At 53.1% G+C, this 19,436-nt stretch overlaps 1 protein-coding gene across 2 annotated transcripts in view; it reads right to left on the minus strand.

Moving 5' to 3' along the window:
• The window catches only part of LOC148773011 (cAMP-dependent protein kinase catalytic subunit PRKX), a 57,124-nt gene extending 50,187 nt beyond the window's left edge, over positions 1–6,937 (minus strand). The window contains exon 1 of one of the 2 annotated variants that reach the window (XM_088834355.1): positions 6,808–6,937. Coding sequence is in view for 1 of the 2 variants with exons in the window: in XM_088834354.1 (XP_088690480.1) it covers positions 5,495–5,627 (133 nt within the window). In the remaining variant the exon portion in view is untranslated. Of the gene's footprint in view, positions 1–5,494; positions 6,014–6,807 lie in introns of those variants that run through there. The other variant, XM_088834354.1, reaches the window with a different exon arrangement.
• Positions 6,938–19,436: the final 12,499 nt, after the last annotated feature.

Genomic DNA, 19,436 nt, shown 5'->3' on the forward strand with positions numbered 1-19,436 from the left:
GCAGGTCCTTGCTGGCTCTCCATGTTAAACACAGCAGTGTGTCCATGTCCATCCCAAACTCCCTGACTATCCCTTCCCCCACCCCACCCCCTCGTGACCATAAGGTTATTACAGAGGATTGAGCAGAGTTCCCTGTGCTGTCCAGCAGGTCCTTGCTGCTTATCTACTTGAATATAGCCGTATGTACAGCCAACATCCTGGTCCTGATATCGAATGACAGCTAAAGAAGATGTTGCAGGAGGGAAAGCGTTGTGATTGATACGCAAGACTAGCTGTGGGTTTTGGGAATCCCCTGCGCGCTTACTATTATTCCAAAACGTTTCTTTTTAATACAACCACTGTTTCTGCTGAGGACAAGAAATCAAGCGTGGCTGCAAACCATTCCTGCTGTAACTGAGCCTGAGTTTTCCAATCCAGGAAATCAGCTTAGCCAAGATGGTACCCCACCCCACTCCCGCGGCTCCAAGCCCTTTTAAAAATGCCCTTTGTGGACTTCCACGGTGGTCCAGTGGATAAGACGCCACACTCCCAACAAAGGGTGCCCAGGTTCACTTCCTGGTCGGGGGACTAGATCCCACGTGCCACAGCGAAGACCTGGCACCACCAAATAAATAAACATTTTCAAAATAAATAAAAACGCCCTTTTGTGAGATTTTTCACCAATACAAGTAAAGCTTTCTTCCAAGCTGTTTGAATTCGTGGAGAACTGCAATTCTGGACAGTTTCCCAGAGAGGGTTTATCCAGGAGCACAGAACAAGAGCATCTGATCACTTACTGCTCACTGGCTGTCCTCCCTATTGACTAAGCTCTCCAAGATGTCGTGGCCTCCCCATGAACGGGGCCGTCTGCTGCCAGCTAGCTTCTGAGGTCATGGTCCCTCTGCCCAACAGCAGGGAGGCTGGGGGGTGGAGGGGGGCTGTCCCACCATCTGAGAAGCCCTGGCTCCTTTTTTTGCTAAATCAGGCAGAAGCACACCTGTGCCCACCTGCCGAGTTCCACCTGCGCTAAGAGATCAAACATCATCACAACCGTCCCTGGGGGATGGTGAGTCAGAAATTCAGTCCCACAGGTCACTCCCCCGGGGCTCAGCTCACAGGCAAAATGAAAGGAAGACACGAAACCAGATGAAAATGCCTCACTGTGTGATGCCAGGGCTCTAATACACCCTTCAGGGTGGTGGCTCAATTGGTAACGAATCTGCCTGAAAATGCAGGAGACCCGGGTTCGATCCCTGGGTGGGTAAGATCCCCTTGGAGAAGGGAGTGGCAACTCACTGCAGTATTCTTGCCTGGAGAATCCCCATGGACAGAGGAGCCTGGCGGGCTACAGTCCATGAGGTTGCACAGAGTCGGACACAACAGAGCGAATGACATATTCAGGCTGGGGGACAGGTCCAGCCACCCTGACTCATTCTGGAAGTTTCCGAGGGGGTGGGGCCCATGATAAAGGCTAAGAGGCTTGTGGGAGCGGTTAGTTTGTTTTGTGTTTTGTGTGTGGGTTCCTTTCATGTCATGCAGAAAGGCCTTCCTCAGCTGGAAGAGTGTGTACAGACAGTTCATAGACACCACGGGAGCCTGTTTGTGATGAGGGCTGGTGAAGCATGGGTCTGTGAGCAGTGAAAAGGGAAACTGTAGTTTCCCCGAGTGGAAATTTAGGATGAAGAGACAGCAGGCTAGTCTGGACTGCATTCTAACAGCAGGCAGCCTCTCACTTTTGTTTGGGACAGCTTATTGTATAAAGTTACTGGAAACTGTGACACCTCTGGAGGATTGAGGACTTTTCCAAGCTTATTCTGAATTTCTTAGCATCTCAGGCAGTGCATCTGCCTGATTTTTCTTTAATGTTGCAAGATTCTCACACGAATCTTGCAACATTAAAGAAAAAAGTCTTGGCAAAAGGTGATTTCAAAAAAATGTGATTTCAAAACAAAAAGTCAGCAGTATACCAGCTGATTCATCTTGAGGTTTGACGGAAAACAACAAAATTCTGTCAAGCAATTATCCTTCAGTAAAAAAATTTTTTTAAAAAGTCAGCAAAGCTCCAAAGCGACACACACACACACACACACACACCCCCACCCACCCTGGTCCCAGTTCAGTTCAGTTCAGTCGCTCAGTCGTGTCCGACTCTCCGCGACCCCATGAATCACAGCACGCCAGGCCTCCCTGTCCATCACCAACTCCCGGAGTACACTCAAACTCATGTCCACAGAGTCGGTGATGCCATCCAGCCATCTCATTCTCCGTCGTCCCCTTCTCCTCCCGCCCCCAACCTTTCCCAGCATCAGAGTCTTTTCCAGTGAGTCAACTCGTCTCATGAGGTGGCCAAAGTATTGGAGTTTCAGCTTTAGCATCAGTCCCTCCAATGAACATCCAGGATTGATCTCCTTTAGAATGGACTGGTTGGATCTCCTTGCAGTATAAGGGACTCTCAAGAGTCTTCTCCAACACCACAGTTCAAAAGCATCGATTCTTCGGCGATCAGCTTTCTTCACAGTCCAACTCTCACATCCATACATGACCACGGGAAAAACCATTGCCTTGACTAGACGGACCTTGGTCGGCAAAGTAATGTCTCTGCTTTTTAATATACTATCAAGGTTGGTCATAACTTTCCTTCCAAGGAGCAAGCGTCTTTTAATTTCATGGCTGCAATCAGCATCTGCAGTGATTTTGGAGCCCAAAAAAACAAAGTCTGACACTGTTTCCACTGTTTTTCCATCTATTTCCCATGAAGTGATGGGACCAGATGCCATGATCTTTGTTTTCTGAATGTTGAGCTTCAAGCCAACCTTTTCACTCTCCTCTTTCACTTTCATCAAGAGGCTTTTGAGTTCCTGTTCACTTTCTGCCATAAGGGTAGTGTCATCCACCCTGGTCCCACACCTGAGCTAATCCAACATCCTGACTATGGATGACCTGGCTCTCCCTTCATACCCTTGGAGCCCACAGGAAGTTATCCTTGAAGCGCTAGCATCTTCTTCATTATGAAAGGCAAAGAGAGCTCGTCTTACCCTATCCGGCCCCGCTTCGCCCCCAGGGGCAGTGACGCTCTATTTTTAAGGACCAGATGACTCACCAGGGCTCCCCATGCCCACCAGGCAAGCGCCCAGAGTGTCCCCAGGGGGCTGCAGACACCAGACGACCTCAGGCCTGCAGCCCACCCACCTGCCCCTGGAGGGGGGGGGCCCGCCCGACACCCTGGCATCTTTCACAAGAGACTGGCTTCAGCGCCCCAAACAGATCCAATTGCCAGAGCTGTGTGCCAAGGGGCCGGCGGGGCCTCTACCAACTTTCCATTGTTGATGAGCGTTTTACAGCTAGCGGGGGGAGGGGGGGTGACTGCGCCCCGATCTGGGGTTTCTCACCTCCTCTGCTGCCCTGGAAAAATAAAAAAACACGGGCAGCTTCTTAAATCAGCCCAGTGGAGTGCCCCAGAGGGAGGAAGCGAGAGAGAAGCCAGAGACGGTGAGGGACACAGAGACAGTGAAAATGGGATAGAGATGAAATTGAGAGGGAGGGGCAGACAGGAAGGGGAAGAGAACAGACGGAGACAGAGAAGCCGGAAGGAGCCAGAGAAGAACCGGACAGACAGGGAGAGGACGTGAACGGCAGGACAGACGGAGGGTGCCATCCATTCTCTCCATCCCAAACCAGGCTTCTTGCGGACCCTCCCCTCACTGCTGACTACACACGGCCAAGAAGTTACGGAAAAAAGGGGAAGTTTCAAGGCCACTCTGGCTGTGCCCTTTGCTCTTATGAAGCCTCAAGCATGACCCTGAACTCAGTGCTTCCTCCCTTGAAAAGGAGGGTGGTGATGGCGGTGGGTGTCGAGTTGCTAAGTCACGTCTGACTGTTTGGGACCCCATGGACTGCAGCACACCAGGCTCCCCTGTCCTTCACTGGCCAACCACTGCAGTATTCTTGTCTCTCCACAACCCCACAGCAATATGAAAAGGGCAAAAGAGGGACAGGCTGGCACAAGGCCCTTAGCAACAAAGGGGTGTCAAGAAGTGACAGGCTGGCTTGAGCCCCCGGGGCTGAATGAAGCGCCCTTGTGGGGTTGGGACATTCTAACCCCTCAGGGGCGGACTCCAGAAACCAACACGTCTGGGGACCGGGAAACTTTATCTATTCAGTTGCGTAGGAGTGTTCAGGTACAAAGGTGGAGGTGGAAAGTTAGTGTTGCATTAATAAAAAAAAAAAAAAAGAGAGATGCCAAGTTTCAAAGGCAAACAGGAAAGGTACCACGACGTAACAAAACGTGTAGTCTGCTATCATCTACCTCCAATGCCGTGCATTGCCCCCCAGAACTCCATGGGCCACGCCGAATGTTCAAATGCACACACAGGGAAAGAACTACGATGTAAGGAACCTCCTCCCAGAACGCCACTGGACAGCCCAGAATTGTAAAGCCCAAGCGGGAGCATCCTGCCGCTGGACAAGGGGAGGGGAGACGGACCAAGGTGAAGTCGGCAGGTGTCTCCACGGACCCTGCCTGTGTGCCCAAGAGTCCCGGCCCCGGTGGGGGGCGCGGTGGGGAGGGCCCGCGCGGGACCACCAGTGTGCACTGATCCCCGGCAGGCTTTGTGACGTCGGGGTGGTGGGGGTGATGGTGACAAGGAGATGGTTGCTGGGGGGCACCGCCCGGCGTTGGGATGGGGGGGCGGGGGGCTCTCAATAAAGAGACTTTGAAAGATCGAGAGTGCCCGCAGGTGGGGGAGACGAGATCTCAAGGGCCGGGGTGGTGCCTTCTAAATCTAGGAGCGCTGGAGAGGGGTGGGGGGAGACAGTCCAGCGAAGGGGATTGGGGGGGGGGGGAGTGTACCGGGCGGGAAATCGCAATAAAGAGACTTTGAAAGATCCCGAGAGTGCCCGCAGGTGGGGCTCGTAAGGACCACGTTGGGGAGGCCTCAATCGGGGAGCGCTCGGGAGGTGGGGGGCAGTCCAGACCAGGGGAAGACCGGCGGGGAGGCTCTGGGGAGGGTGGGGAGAGATGTAAATAAATGGAGTTTGGACGATCGGGAGAGAGGGACGGCTCTCCAGGACCAGCGGGGGTCGGGCGGGGGGCGCCCTGCAAGTGGAGGGGCGCTGGAGGGACCCCCGCGCAGGCGGGCGGGGAGGGGGCGCGCCGCGGGAGAGCCGGCGCCGCAGGTGGGGCTCGTAAGGACCACGGTGGGGAGGCCTCAATCGGGGAGCGCTCGGGAGGTGGGGGGCAGTGCAGACCAGGGGAAGCCCGGCGGGGAGGCTCTGGGGAGGGTGGGGAGAGATGTAAGTAAAGAGTTTGGACGATCGGGAGAGAGGGACGGCTCTCCAGGACCAGAGGGGTCGGCGGGAGGCGCCCTGCAAGTGGAGGGGCGCTGGAGGGACCCCCGCGCAGGCAGGCGGGGAGGGGGCGCGCCCCGGGAGCCGGCGCCGCAGGGGCGAGCGCACGCGACCCTTTTGTGTGCGGGATCCGAGTCCAAGCCGGGGGCCGGCGGCGCAGAGAACTCACCCACGGTGGCCCGCATGTGGAAGTCGTCCGGCCGGTAGGCGAGCGGCTCGGGCTCGGGCGCGCCCGCGGTGGGCTCCGCGGGTCCTGCTCGGGGGCCGGCGGCGTCCGCCTCGGCCGGCGCGCGCGCCTCCATGCGGGGCGCGCGGGGGGCGCGGGGGGCGCGGGGCGCGGAGCGCGGGGCCGGGCTCCTGCGGACGCAGCCTCGGAGGGCGGCGGCATCAGCCGGGCCCCGCCATGCGCGTCCCGGGGGGCGGCCGAGCGCGCCGGGGACAAAGGCGCGGCGCGGCGCTCAGTGCAGGGGCGGCTGCGGGGAGCAGCCCGCGGCCTCCGGGGGCGGCGGCGGCGGCTGCAGCGAGGCGGGGTCCCGGGGGCCGCGGCCACCGCGCTGCGCGTGCATTCCTCGGGGCACGCCCGCGCCGCCCCGAACGCCGGCCGCGGCGAGCGCGAGGCTCCGGGCAAGGGAAGAGCCGGCGGAAGCGGGCTGGGCGGGGCCGCGAGCGCGCTCCCTGCGCCCGCCCCGGGCGCCGGCCCCGACCCTGCGCGCGCGGCTCGGGCGTGGGCCCGCCTCCGCCGCTGGCCACGCCCCCTCCGACTCTACGTTCGCCATTGGCCCGCCTCCGCTGGCTGCACCGCCTCTGGCCACGCCCCGGTCTACTATACGTTCGCCATTGGCCCGCCTCCGCTGGTCGCGCCGCCGCTGGCCACGCCCCCTCCTACTCTAGTTCTCCATTGGCCCGCCTCCGCTGGCCGCACCGCCTCTGGCCTCGCCCCGGCCTACTCTACGTTCGCCATTGGCCCGCCTCCGCTGGCCGCGCCGGCGCTGGCCACGCCCCTGCCTACTCTACGTTCGCCATTGGCCCGCCTCCGCTGGCCGCGCCTGCGCTGGCCACGCCCCTGCCTACTCTACGTTCGCCATTGGCCCGCCTCCGCTGGCCGCGCCGGCGCTGGCCACGCCCCTGCCTACTCTACGTTCGCCATTGGCCCGCCTCCGCTGGCCGCGCCGGCGCTGGCCACGCCCCTGCCTACTTTACGTTCGCCATTGGCCCGCCGCCGCTGGCCGCGCCTCCGCTGGCCACGCCCCTTCCTACTCTATGTTCGCCACTGGCCCGCCTCCGCTGGCCGCACCGCCTCTGGCCACTCCCCTTCCTACACTACGTTCGGTTACGCCCCGCCTCGAATGGCCACGCCCCCGCTGGTCCCGACTCCATTGGCAACGCCCTGCTAAGCCCCGCCCCCTCTGCCCTCGGTTACGGCCCGTCTCGCTAGCCCCGTCTCCGACGGCCACGCCTCCTCTAAGCCCCACCCCTTCTTACCGTACGCTCGGCTAAGGCCCGCCTCCTCTAGCGCCGCCTCCACTGGCCACACTTCCGCTAAGCCACGCCTCGTCTCATCCGCGACCCCTCTGTGTTCGGATACGGCCCGTCACCGCCCCGACCCTGCGCTCACGGTCGGGCGTGGCCCCGCCTCCTCTAGCCACTCCCCTTTCCAGTCTACGTTCGGCTATGGCCGGCCTCTGACCCGCCCACTTCCCTGGCCACGCCCGCTAGGCCCCGCCCCTCTGGCTTGGTTACGGCCGGTCTCCGCCCCGCCTCCGCTAAGCCACGCCTCCGCTAAGCCACGCTCCGCTAAGCCACGCCTCCGCTAAGCCACGCCTCCTCTACACCGCGCCTCCGCCCCGGCCTTGCGCTGGGTACCACTCCCTCCCCCGCAGACCGCGCGGCCTCCCGCAGCAGCAGAAAGGCCGCTGCGGTCCGTGCACCTGCGTTAGTCTCTCAGCCGTGTCCGACTCTGCGCGACCCCATGGACTGCAGCACGCCAGGCCTGCCTGTCCATCACCAGCTCCCGCAGTTTGCTCAAACTCACGTCCATCGAGTCGGTGATGCCATCCAGCCATCTCATCCTCTGTCGTCCCCTTCTCCTCCCGCCCCCAATTTTCCCCAGCATCAGGGTCTTTTCCAGTGAGTCAGCTCTTCGCATCAGGTGGCCAAAGCATTGGAGCTTCAGCTTCAACATTAGTCCTTCCAGTAAAGATTCAGGACTGATTTCCTTTAGGATGGACTGGTTGGATCTCCTTGCAGTCCAAGGGACTCTCTGGAGTCTTCTCCAGCACAACTCCAAAGCATCAATTGTTTGATGCTCAGCCCCTTTTAATCGTCCACCTCTCACCTCTGTACATGACTGCTGGAAACACCATAGCTTTGACTTTACGGACCTTCCCAGACAAAGTAATGGCTCTGCTTTTGGCTACATGTCTAGGTTTGGTCATTGCTTTTCTTCTAAGGAGCAAGCAACAGCAGGTGCTCATAGGGTGAGGTGCGCACTCGGCCTCCACATCCCGGGGCACCCCAAGGGTGGAGTCCCTGCCAAGCTCTTCTGGGAGACTCGTGGGCGTGAGAGGTGTCAACAGCCCAGGAGCCCGAGGGCGTGGTTCAAAGTTTAAAAAAATAACTTTTTTTAAGAGCTTCCCTGGTGGCTCCCTTGGCATTCCCTTATAGCTCAGTTGGTAAAGAATGTGCCTGCAATGCAGGAGACATGGGTTTGATTCCTGCATGGAAAAGATCCCCTGGAGAAGGGAATGGCAACCCACTCCAGTATTCTTGCCTGGAGAGTCCTATGGACAGAAGAACGTGGTGGCCAAGAGTCCATGGGCTGGCAAAGAGTTGGGCACGACTGAACGACTATCAGTTCAGTTCAGTTCAGTCGCTCAGTCGTGTCTGACTCTCCGCGACCCCATGTATCACAGCACGCCAGGCCTCCCTATCCATCACCAACTCCCTGAGTTCACTCAAACTCATGTCCACCGAGTCGGTGATACCATCCAGCCATCTCATTCTCGGTCGTCCCCTTCTCCTCCCGCCCCCAACCTTTCCCAGCATCACTTTACACTAAAAAATAAAACTGGGGTTGACCGGGTGCTCAGCTGACTACACCATGCCCATTAGTCCACAGCAGACCTGGTGAGGGACCAGGGTAACTTCCAGCAGCCCAGCCTAGTTGGACAAAAGTGATGTTATAAAGGTGTCCACAGTGGGGGAAGCGAGAAACTGCACACGGACCTCCCTTGAGGGTTTCTTGGCAGCTTCAGATAAATCATTTCTTTTTTTTTTAATTTATTAGGCTCCTCCAGGTCCTACTTGCAGCATGTGGGATCCAGTTTCCTGACCAGGGATTGAACCCTGGTCCCCTGCATTGGAAGCATGGAGTCTTGACCACTGGACCACCAGGGAAATCCCTGATAAATCTTTATTTCAAAACAACTATTTTTAAAACTACTTAAGAGGCAGATAGTAGAACAAGCAAATGCAGTGCATGGGAGCTGATGGGACGCTGGTTTAAACACACCTGGGATGATTTGGGGAAAGAAACGCAAGATGATCAGATACATTAAACTTTCAGACACACAAGGATAGTTTTTGTTTTGTTTTCGTTTTCCCTAGTGGAGGTCTGTCTCAGGCCATCTGTGATTACAGCTATACCACTTATACCAGCCAGCCACTGTTTCTCTGGTTGCTGGTCAGTCTCATAGTCGTGTCCGACTCTTTGTGACCCCATGGACTGCAGCATGCCAGGCTCCCCTGTCCATCACCAACTCTCGGAGTTCACTCAAACTCAAGTCCATTGAGTCAGTGATACTGTCTAACCACCTCACTTCACCCTCTGTCGTCCCTTTCTCCTCCCGCCTTCAATCTGTCCCAGCATCAAGGTCTTTTCCAATGAGTCGGTTCTTTGCATCAGGTGGCCAAAGTATTGGAGTTTCAGCTTCAGCATCAGTCCCTCCAATGAATATTCAGGACTGATCTCCTTTAGGATGGACTGGTTGGATCTCTTTGCAGTCCAAGGGTCTCTCAGGGGTCTTCTGCAGCTGCAGCTTGGCTGGCCCAACTAGAAAGGCCTCGAATGAACCTTTCTGAGCCGTCCCCACCCCACCCCCACCTCCCCACGCCCCCCACCCAACCCGGCTCAGTTCAGTTCAGTTCAGTTCAGTCGCTCAGTCGTGTCCGACTCTTTGCGACCCCATGAATCACAGCACGCCAGGCCTCCCTGTCCACCCGGCCGCAAATCCACGGCTCACAATCTGAGCACCGTGCCAGCGTATCAGTTCAGTTCAGTGCAGTCATATAGTTTGGCGCAATTCCAGCCCTTCCGCCCTTGGAAGGGAGTGTCCGGCCCCTGCGTCCTGGGGGTCGGGGTGGGGACCGCCTATCGCAGCGGCAAGAACTTCAGGAAGGAGGCGTGGGCCCGCTGGGAGCGGGTGGCAGGAAATCAGAACCAGCTCTGGGTGTGGCTTTTCTGACAGCCTCGCCCCAGCCCTGCTGTGCCCTTTGTGGGTGGCTTTTACCCCCGGGTGTGATGGCTGCTCTGGTCAGGTTGCCAGTCCTCGGGCTGGAATGCCAAGAATGCGCTCCGGGAGCGGGCGGGGCAGGGGGAAGGGGCTGCTCGCCCCTGCCGCTGGTTCAGACAAGGGCTGGTGCCCTGAGCTCAGACCACCCGCCAGGTTCTGTCCCGCAGAGTGGTCGCTGGGGGGTCTGACTGGCTGATGAAGGTCGGTGGTCAAGGCTGGGGTTTTACACCCAGGGAAAGGCACACCTTCCCCTTCTGAGTCCAAGCTCTCTCTGCTTAATGGCTGCTGCTGCTGCTGCTAAGTGGCTTCAGTCCTATTGGACTCTGTTCGACCCCATAGAGGGCAGCCCGCCAGGTTCCTCTGACCCTGGGATTCTCCAGGCAAGACTACTGGAGTGGGTTGCCATTGCCTTCTGCAGCTCAAGGGCAGGACAGGCCAGTGAATCCGAGCGAGGAGGTGTCGAGGCAAGAAGCTACTTTAAATCTGGGAGCCGGGAGATCGAGAGGAGGGCAGGCTAGCGCCTCCAAAATAAGCATCTTATTGGGGTCTGGATGCCAGGTTATTTTATAGATCCGAGAGAAAGACGCAATCAGGAGCTGAAGTCAGAAGCCAGCTCAGAGCGGGACAGGCACTGGGGAAATATACTGAAAGGCTCTTCAGTCTTGCAAAAACATCTCCAAGGGAGGGGTATGTTAATCGCATCTATTGAGAGTCCCCTGGACCGCGAGCAGATCCAACCAGTCCATCATAAAGGAAATCAGTCCTGAATATTCACTGGAAGGACTGATGCTGAAACTAAAATGTGTACACTTCGGCCACTGGATGTGAAGAAGTCACTCATTTGAAAAGACCCTGATGCTGGGAAAGATTGAATGGGGGAGGAGAAGGGGACGACAGAGGATGAGATGGTTGGATGGCATCACTGACTCGATGGACATGAGTTTGAGTAAACTCTGGGAAGCGGTGATGGACAGGGAGGCCTGGCGTGCTGCAGTCCATGGGGTCGCACAGAGTCGGACACGAGTGAGTGACTGAACTGAACTGAATCTCATCTATTCACAGGTGGGCAGAGACAAACCATCTCTCCCTGAGCTGAACAAAGGCACTTTAGTTTTCAGTCCAGCAGAGGAGCAGGGTCCTCCAGGGAAGCTACTGAGTATGATTATAATAGTTAGAGCAAGTCAGACAAACAAGTTTCCAACATGGAAACAGACTTGGCTTTCTCCCTGCAACAATGATATCCCAAGGGGAAAACTGTTAACAGAGACCCTTTGAGCATTAAAGTCTGGGTTGCGGGGTGGATCACTTACCTACCTGTTGCTATAAATATCCTGGGCGGGTCTCATCATACCTTGAAAACAAAGCAGCTTTCATCTGCAAGGTTCATAAAAATTCTTCAGCAACCACAGCATGTTTCTTGAAAGGCAAAACAGAGAGGGGAAAAAAAAAACTCCTTTTAAGCAAGCCATTATACAGTCATAACCACCTTTGTGATTGATGAGCTTGAGGTTGTGGCGGGGGACAGGGAGTTACTGAGTTTTGTAATCAAGAACGAATGACAGCCACCTCTACCAAGGATGAGGTGTCAGTGCAACGCCATAACAGGTGCAGGCAGTATTGAAGACAGGAGGGAGACAAAGGGTGGTCTGGAAGTGCAGCCGGACACTTCTTTTAGGATTGCCTGCATGCTAAGTCGCTCAGTCTTGCCTGACCCTTGGCAGCCCCATGAACTGCCTCCCTGGGACTGAGTGAGCTTCCCCAGTGGTTCAGATGGTAAAGAACCTGCCCACAGTGACCTGGATTTGATCCCTGCCTTGGGAAGATGGGACGATCCCCTGGAGGAGGGAATGGCAACCCACTCCAGCATTCTTGCCTGGAGAATCCCCTGGACAGAGGAGCCTGGTAGGCTACAGTCCATGGGGTCGCATAGAGTTGGACAAGACTGAAGCAGCTAGGCAAGGACCGCAGCCCACCTGGCTCCTCTGTCCGTGGGGTTGTCCAGGCAAGAATACTGGCATGGGTTCCCATTCCCTTCTCCAGGAGATCTTCCCAACCCAGGGATTGAACCCAGGTCTCCCATATGGCAGGCAGATTCTTTACTGTCTGAGCCACTGGGAAAGCCCAGGAAGTATTATAGTCATCCACATTTTCTAACAGACTCTGATCTTCATTGCATAACAAGATGACTCACCCACCCCAAAAGTAGGGAAATATCCAAAAAGTTTTATCTGGATTAGAAAAACCTTTACCGTAAATTTTCTATTGTGCAGATTATCTGATTCTGAGGACACAGGTTTTGGAATACACAAGATTTCACAGGAGATGCAGATGGAAAGGCTTGGAAACCTGCTTTTATTATATTTTTAAATAGTGATGGATCAGATTAATGTTCAGGTCTTGCTCAGAAGCTGTGGTTCTGTAGTTTATCTTAACTTCCAGGAGGGACATCAAGAACATTAATTAATCCTTATCTGAGAAAGATTGTTGTCACTGGTCATCAGTACTTATGGGTACAAAGAGGAAACTTGAAAACTCTTGAAGGACGTGAGGAAGATATGACTAAGTAGAAACATTCCCCCAGACCTTGGAGGAAGGCGTCTGTGGCTAGAATTCTCCCTTCATGCGTGATGCAGGCCAACGCCACAGATCACCACAGTAACATTCCCTCGGAGGTTTGGTGGTTAAATGAAAATGAACAGTCAGTAGCTCATTCGTGTCCAACGCTTGCAGACCCTGTGGACTGTAGCCCGCCAGGCTGCTCTCTCCATAGGATTCTCCCGGCAAGAAGGGTGGAGTGGGTTGCCATTCTCTCTTCTCCAGGGGATCTTCCTGACCCAGGGATCAAACCCAGATCTCCCGCATTGCAGGCAGATTCTTCACCAACTGAATGACCCGGGAAGTCCATGAAATGAAGCTGTTTCCTGCTGTATCTGTGAGCGAGAAATGTCACAGCCATGAGCGATTCCTGGCCTCCCACCGTGAATGAGGGCTCCCAAAACGGTACACAATGCCTTCCGACCAAACGAATGCTGTCCTCCACCCCGGCCCTCCCCAAGGTGATTGCTGATGAGCTGGGGGAGGGTGAGATGGAAGAAGCAGTCATCTGCCACCTCTGCCACTCCTTCAGGTGAACCAGCAACTTCCTACGTGGCGCAGGTGGTAAAGAACCTGCCTGCCAATGCAGGAGTCATCAGAGACTCTGGTTCCATCCCTGGGTTGGGAAGATCCCCTGGAGCAGGAAACGGCAACCCCCTCCAGTATTCTTGCCTGGAGAATCCCATGGACAGACGAGTCTGGCGGGTTACAGTTCTTGGGGTCCCACAGAGTCAGATGTGACTGAGTGACGAACACTTTCCCTTCCCGCCTCCTTGGAGCAGTTTTCTCAGAGCTCCTGAGATGCTGTTTCCTGGGCTCCAAGTCCTAAACATGCTCACCAAATAAAATATCTCTCTGCTTCAGGTTGCGACTAACTTTTAGTCAACAGTTTAAACCAGAGAGAGTGAAGTTACATTTATCGTGAAGGAGACGTGTGAGAGATGATGCGCTAAAATCCTGAAAATTAAGTTTGGTGGTGAGGTGGGAACTAGCTTTGCTCATGATCAAGCCATGATTTTGAAAACCTGTTTGAGACTGGAGAGGAAATAAAGAAAGTTGAGAAGTGCAGTTCACAAGATTCCAGAACGCACATGCCATTTTCACAGGGCAGAGAACAGGGGTCACCCAGAAAATATTATTCAGAAGAAATGTCGTATATTTACGCATGTATGGGGAATCTATGCGTTTTTCTGGTGGTTCAGATAGTGAAGACTCTGCCTGCAATGTGGGAGACCTGGGTTTGATCCCTGGGTGGGGAAGATCTCCAGGAGAAGGGAATGGCAACCCACTCCAGTATTCTTGCCTGAAGAACCCCTTGGAAAGAGGAGCCTCGCAGGCTCAGTCCATGTGGTCACAAAAAATTGAACATGACTGAAGTGACGGAGCACGCATGAAATAATAAAATATACAACTTATGCCTATATATATTATATGTTATATATAACAACAGAGGTACAGCAGAAATACAACATTCTAAGTCAATATACTTCAGTTTAAAAAATAAAATATGAAGAAAGTTTTCATATTTCATATTTGAAATATAATATGTTCAAATTGTGGAGAAGGCAATGGCAACCCACTCCAGTACTCTTGCCTGGAAAATCCTATGGACAGAGGAGCCTGGTGGGCTGCAGTCCATGGGGTCGCGAAGAGTTGGACATGACTGAGCGACTTCACTTTCACGAATTGGAGAAGGAAATGGCAACCCCCTCCAGTGTTCTTGCCTGGAGAATCCCAGGGACAGAGGAGCCTGGTGGGCTGCCATCTATGCAGACACGACTGAAGCGACTTAGCAGCAGCAGCAGCGTGTTCAAATTGTGGTGCTGGAGAAGACTCTTGAGAGTCCCTTGCACTGCAAGGAGATCAATCCAGTCCATCCTAATGGAAAGCAGTCCTGAATGTTCATTGGAAGGACTGAGGCTGAAGCTGAACTTCCAATCCTTTGGCCACCTGATGGGAAGAACTGACTCACTGGAAAAGACCCAGATGCTGGGAAAGATTGAAGGCGGGAGGAGAAGGGGACGACAGAGGATGGGATGGTTGGATGGTATCACCGACTTGATGGAAATGAGTTTGAGTAAACTCCGGGGGATGGTGATGGACAGGGAAGCCTGGTGTGTTGCAGTCCAAGGGGTCTCAAAGAGCTGGACAGGACTTAGTCACTGAACAACAACAAGAAAACTACATCTAGACCCATAATTAGGACAATTTGTGTTGTTCCTACCATTTGGTCTGTATTTATGAAGTAGATGGAGGCAAAAACAAAAAACACTTAAAAAATAAAGGCAGGGTATAAAACCATCTAGTCCATACTGGATGCATTTAACGATCTTGTGGTTCTCATTTTTTATTTTTTATGATTTCTCCTGTATAATTAAGCCAACCCACTTGAGACCCAAAATGATGGGCTATGAAAAATCATGCCACTAATTGCTGTTTATTTATTTAATTTGTAAGCATAGTTCTCATCATAAGATGCCTTGAGATGGAGGATGGGAGAGAAGACACTCACAGAGAAAAAATAAACTCGGCTCTTGACATCTTTCTAAGGAATATATGTGGCTGGTTTTTAAGGTAATACCCAACTCCACACTTGGGGAAACAGAGTCAAGAATTGAACACTTTGCATCATCTCTAGGATTTGGAACTGAGCTGAGAAGACCTTGGGAAACTTTTGAAGGCATCCAGTGTTTGTTAGATTAGAACGGGGCTTTGCTGGTTTCCTTTCTTTGGGATTGGGATGAAGACTGACCTTTTCGAGTCCTGTGGCCACTGCTGAGTTTTCCAAATTTCTCTGTGAGTGCAGCGCTTTCACAGCATCATCTTTCAGGATTTGAAATAGCTCAACTGGAATTCCATCACCTCCACTAGCTTTCTTTGTAGTGATGCTTTCTAAGGCCCACTTGACTTCACATTCCAGGATGTCTGGCTCTAGGTGAGTGATCACACCATCGTGATTATCTGGGTCATGAAGATCTATTTTGTACGGTTCTTCTGTGTATTCTTGCCACCTCTTCTTAATATCTTCTGCTTCTGTTAGGTCCGCACCATTTCTGTCCTTTATCGAGCCCATCTTTGCGTGAAATGTTCCCTTGGTATTAGAGTTGGACTGTGAAGAAAGCTGATCGCCGAAGAATTGATGCTTTTGAACTGTGGTGTTGGAGAAGACTCTTGAGAGTCCCTTGGACTGCAAGGAGATCCAACCAGTCCATTCTAAAGGAGATCAATCCTGGGTGTTCATTGGAAGGACTGATGCTAAAGCTGAAACTGCAATACTTTGGCCGCCTCATGTGATACGTTGACTCACTGGAAAAGACTCTGATGCTGGGAGTGATTGGGGGCGGGAGGAGACGGGGACAACAGAGGATGAGATGACTGGATGGCATCACCGACTCGATGGACATGAGTTTGAGTGAACTCCGGGAGTTGGTGATGGGCAGGGAGGCCTGGCGTGCTGTGATTCATGGGGTCGCAAAGAGTCGGACACGACTGAGCGACTGAACTGAACTGAACTGAACTTGCCGGTTTCCTGGAAGCTGCCTGATAAGAGATGTGCTTGTTAGTAGCTCAGTCATGTCCATCTCTTTGTGACCCCCTGAACTGTAGCCCGCCAGGCCTCTCTGTCCATGGGATTCTCAAGGCTAGAATACCGGAATGAGTTGCCATGCCCTCCTCCAGGGTATCTTCCCGACTCAGGGATCGAACCAAGGTCTCCCACATTGCACGCGGATTCTTTACCATCTGAGCCACCAGGCAAGCTCAGAAAATGTGCATAGACTTGAATAAAAACAGGTAATGTACTCCAAAAAAAAACCATTCAGACATCGTATCCTGAATATTCATTGGAAGGACTGATGCTGAAGCTGAAACTCCAATGCTTTGGCCACCTGATGGCAAAGAGCAGACTCATTGGAGAAGACCCTGATGCTGGGAAAGATTGAAGGCGGGAGGAGAAGGGGATGACAGAGGGTGAGACGGTTGGATGGCATCACCCACTTGATGGACGTGAGTTTCCGAAAGCTCCGGAAGTTGGTGAAGGACTGGGAAACCTGAGGTGCTGCAGTCCATGGGGTCGCAGAGAGTTGGACACATCTGAGCGACTGAACCTGAACAGTCAGTTGAACACAGAGATGATGCAAGTGTGGCTGATAAGCCTGAGGGTAAATACAGAGAGAAAACGACCTTCGTGGGAGAGCGACCTCGAGTGGTGTGAAAGCTTTGAGGGACACAGAACCGACAACAACTTAGAAATGAATCTGATGTTCTGTGTTGACTTAGGCTGACCTGGAGTTCGCTGAATTTCAGGCATAGCACTTTAGCGTTTATTAGTTGAAGGATAATCGCTTTACAGAATTTTGCTGTTCTCTGTCAAACATCAACATGCATCAGCCAGGGGTATACATGTGTCCCCTCTGTCTGGAAGCCTTTTGAACCTTCCTCCCAAGCCCTTTAGGTTTTAAAAGTGAGGAGTACATGTGTAGGCTTGTCCAGAGATGGAGCAAAGAGTTTCACATTTCCAAAAGAAACTATAGTCTGTGGCCTGGGATAAGCCATAACAAGAAAGAACACATATATATACATTCTGGGCTCTCTCTCTCTCTATATATATATATGTATATATGTATGTATGTATGTATGTATATATTGGCCTTCCCTGGTGGCTCAGATGGTAAAGAATCCACCTGCAATGCTGGAGACCCGGGTTTGATCCCTGGGTCGGGAAGATCCCCTGGAGAAGGGGATGGCAACTCATTCCAGTATACTTGCCTGGAGAATCCCACGGACAGAGGAGCCTGGTGGGCTACAGTCCACGGGGTCGCAAGGAGTCAGACACGACTGAGTGACTAAGCATTTCACTTAGGAGATCAGAACATAAGGACAGGAGGTGTCAGGTCACCTCTGGAGCATACCACCCACTGCAGATCTCAAACGGTCTTGTTTCTCAGGGACCGTGGAGAATGGTGAGGTCGCTCTGAGAGGACTCAACTCTGAGAGGCATCATATCGGCCAGGATGTACCAGGGAAGCTCCGGGGTGCATCTGATACCCTTAGCTCCTTCAGAGAGTCTTCATTACTTCTCAGAACACTGGGACCACCCACAACCAGCCCCGCCCCTGACATTCCCTGCTTCGGTTTGCAGTCAAAAGCTATCAGAATGTTTTCCTAAATCTGGATGTGTCAACAGTGCGTGCTCTGAGGTTGGAGGGGTTCAGGAGGGGCTTTTGAAAAAAAAAAACAAAACTGTTTTGTTGCCATTAAAAAAAAAAGGAAGAGCAACATGTTCCCATTTGCAACAACATGGATGGACCTGGAGGGGTGAGGTTGAGTGAGACAGATCAGAGAGAGACAAATACTGAACGGTATCCCCAATATGTGGAATCTAACAAAATACCGTAAACTAGCTGAGAAGGCAATGGCAAGCCACTCCAGTACTCTTGCCTAGAAAATCCCATGGATGGAGGAGCCTGGTAGGCTGCAGTCCGTGGGGTCGCTAAGGGTCGGACACGACTGAGCGACTTCACTTTCACTTTTCACTTTCACACATTGGAGAAGGAGGTGGCAACCCACTCCGGTGTTCTTGCCTGGAGAATCCCAGGGACGGGGGAGCCTGGTGGGCTTCCGTCTATGGGGTCACACAGAGTCGGACTCGACTGAAGTGACTTAGCAGCAGCAGCAGCTGAGACCATAACAAGAAAAGAAGCTGAGTCACAGGGCATGTTCCTGACCAGGGATCAAACCTGGGTCTCCTGCACTGTAGGCAGATTCTTTGCCACTGAGCCAGCAGGGAAGCCCAAGATACAAAGAACAAACTAGTGTCGACCAGTAGGGAGAAGGGAGGCGGGAGAGGCCCCTGTGGGAGGGGAGGAAAACGCACAAACTGTTATCTTTGTAATAAATAAGTTGCAAGGATGTATGGTGCAGCACGCGGAGTATAGCCAATATTTTATAATAACTATAGATGGAGTATCAGTTTTAAAACCTGTGAATCACCATGTTATGCAGCTGAAACTAATGCAATATTGAACAGCAACCATACCTCAGTTTTGCTTTTCTTCTTCAGTCGCTCAGTCGTGTCAGACTCTCCACAACCCTATGAATCTCAGCACGCCAGGCCTCCCTGTCCATCACCAACTCCCGGAGTTCACTCAAACTCATGTCCATCAAGTCGGTGATGCCATCCAGCCATCTCATTCTCTGTCGTCCCCGTCTCCTCCTGCCCCCAATCCTTCCCAGCATCAGAGTCTTTTCCAGTGAGTCAACTCATTGCATGAGGGTGGCCAAAGTATTGGAGTTTCAGCTTTAGCATCAGTCCTTCCCATGAACACCCAGGACTGATCTCCTTTAGGATGGACTGGTTGGATCTCCTTGCAGTCCAAGGGACTCTCAAGAGTCTTCTCCAGCACCACAGTTCAAAAGCTTCAGCACTCAGCTTTCTTCACAGTCCAACTCTCACATCCATATGTGACCACTGGAAAAACCATAGCCTTGACTAGATGGACCTTTGTTGGCAAAGTAATGTCTCTGCTTTTTAATACACTGTTTCCCTCCAGGGAGCAAGTGTTTCTTGTATGTTTTTTGTGGTTTCTGTATATGCCTGTGTTAAATAGGCTTTGACAGAGGTAGATTGATGGATAGGTGAATAGGTACATGATTGATGGAAGATTCTTGAGTGTGCTGACTCGCTTCAGTCATGTCCGATTATTTGCGACCCCATGGACTGTAGCCCGCCAGGCTTCTCTGTCCATGGGATTCTCTTGGCTAGAATACTGGAGTGGGTTACCATGCCCTTCTCCGGGGTATCTTCAGCCCCAGGGACTGAACTCGCGTCTCCTGCATTGGCAGGTGGGTTCTTTACCACTAGCAGCACCTGGCAAGTTGGATAGATAGAAATTACATATGATACATTTGTTATATAATAATAAGACAATTTAGATAGATAGATGGAGTGGCGGGGGGGTGGGGTGGGGAGTCCAAAGTGGTCTTTTTAAATTTGGCTACAGTGTT

This window comes from Moschus berezovskii, chromosome Y (assembly GCF_049115385.1).
Source record: "Moschus berezovskii isolate FMDL1 chromosome Y, NW_MosBer_1.0, whole genome shotgun sequence".
Lineage (NCBI taxonomy): Eukaryota > Metazoa > Chordata > Mammalia > Artiodactyla > Moschidae > Moschus > Moschus berezovskii.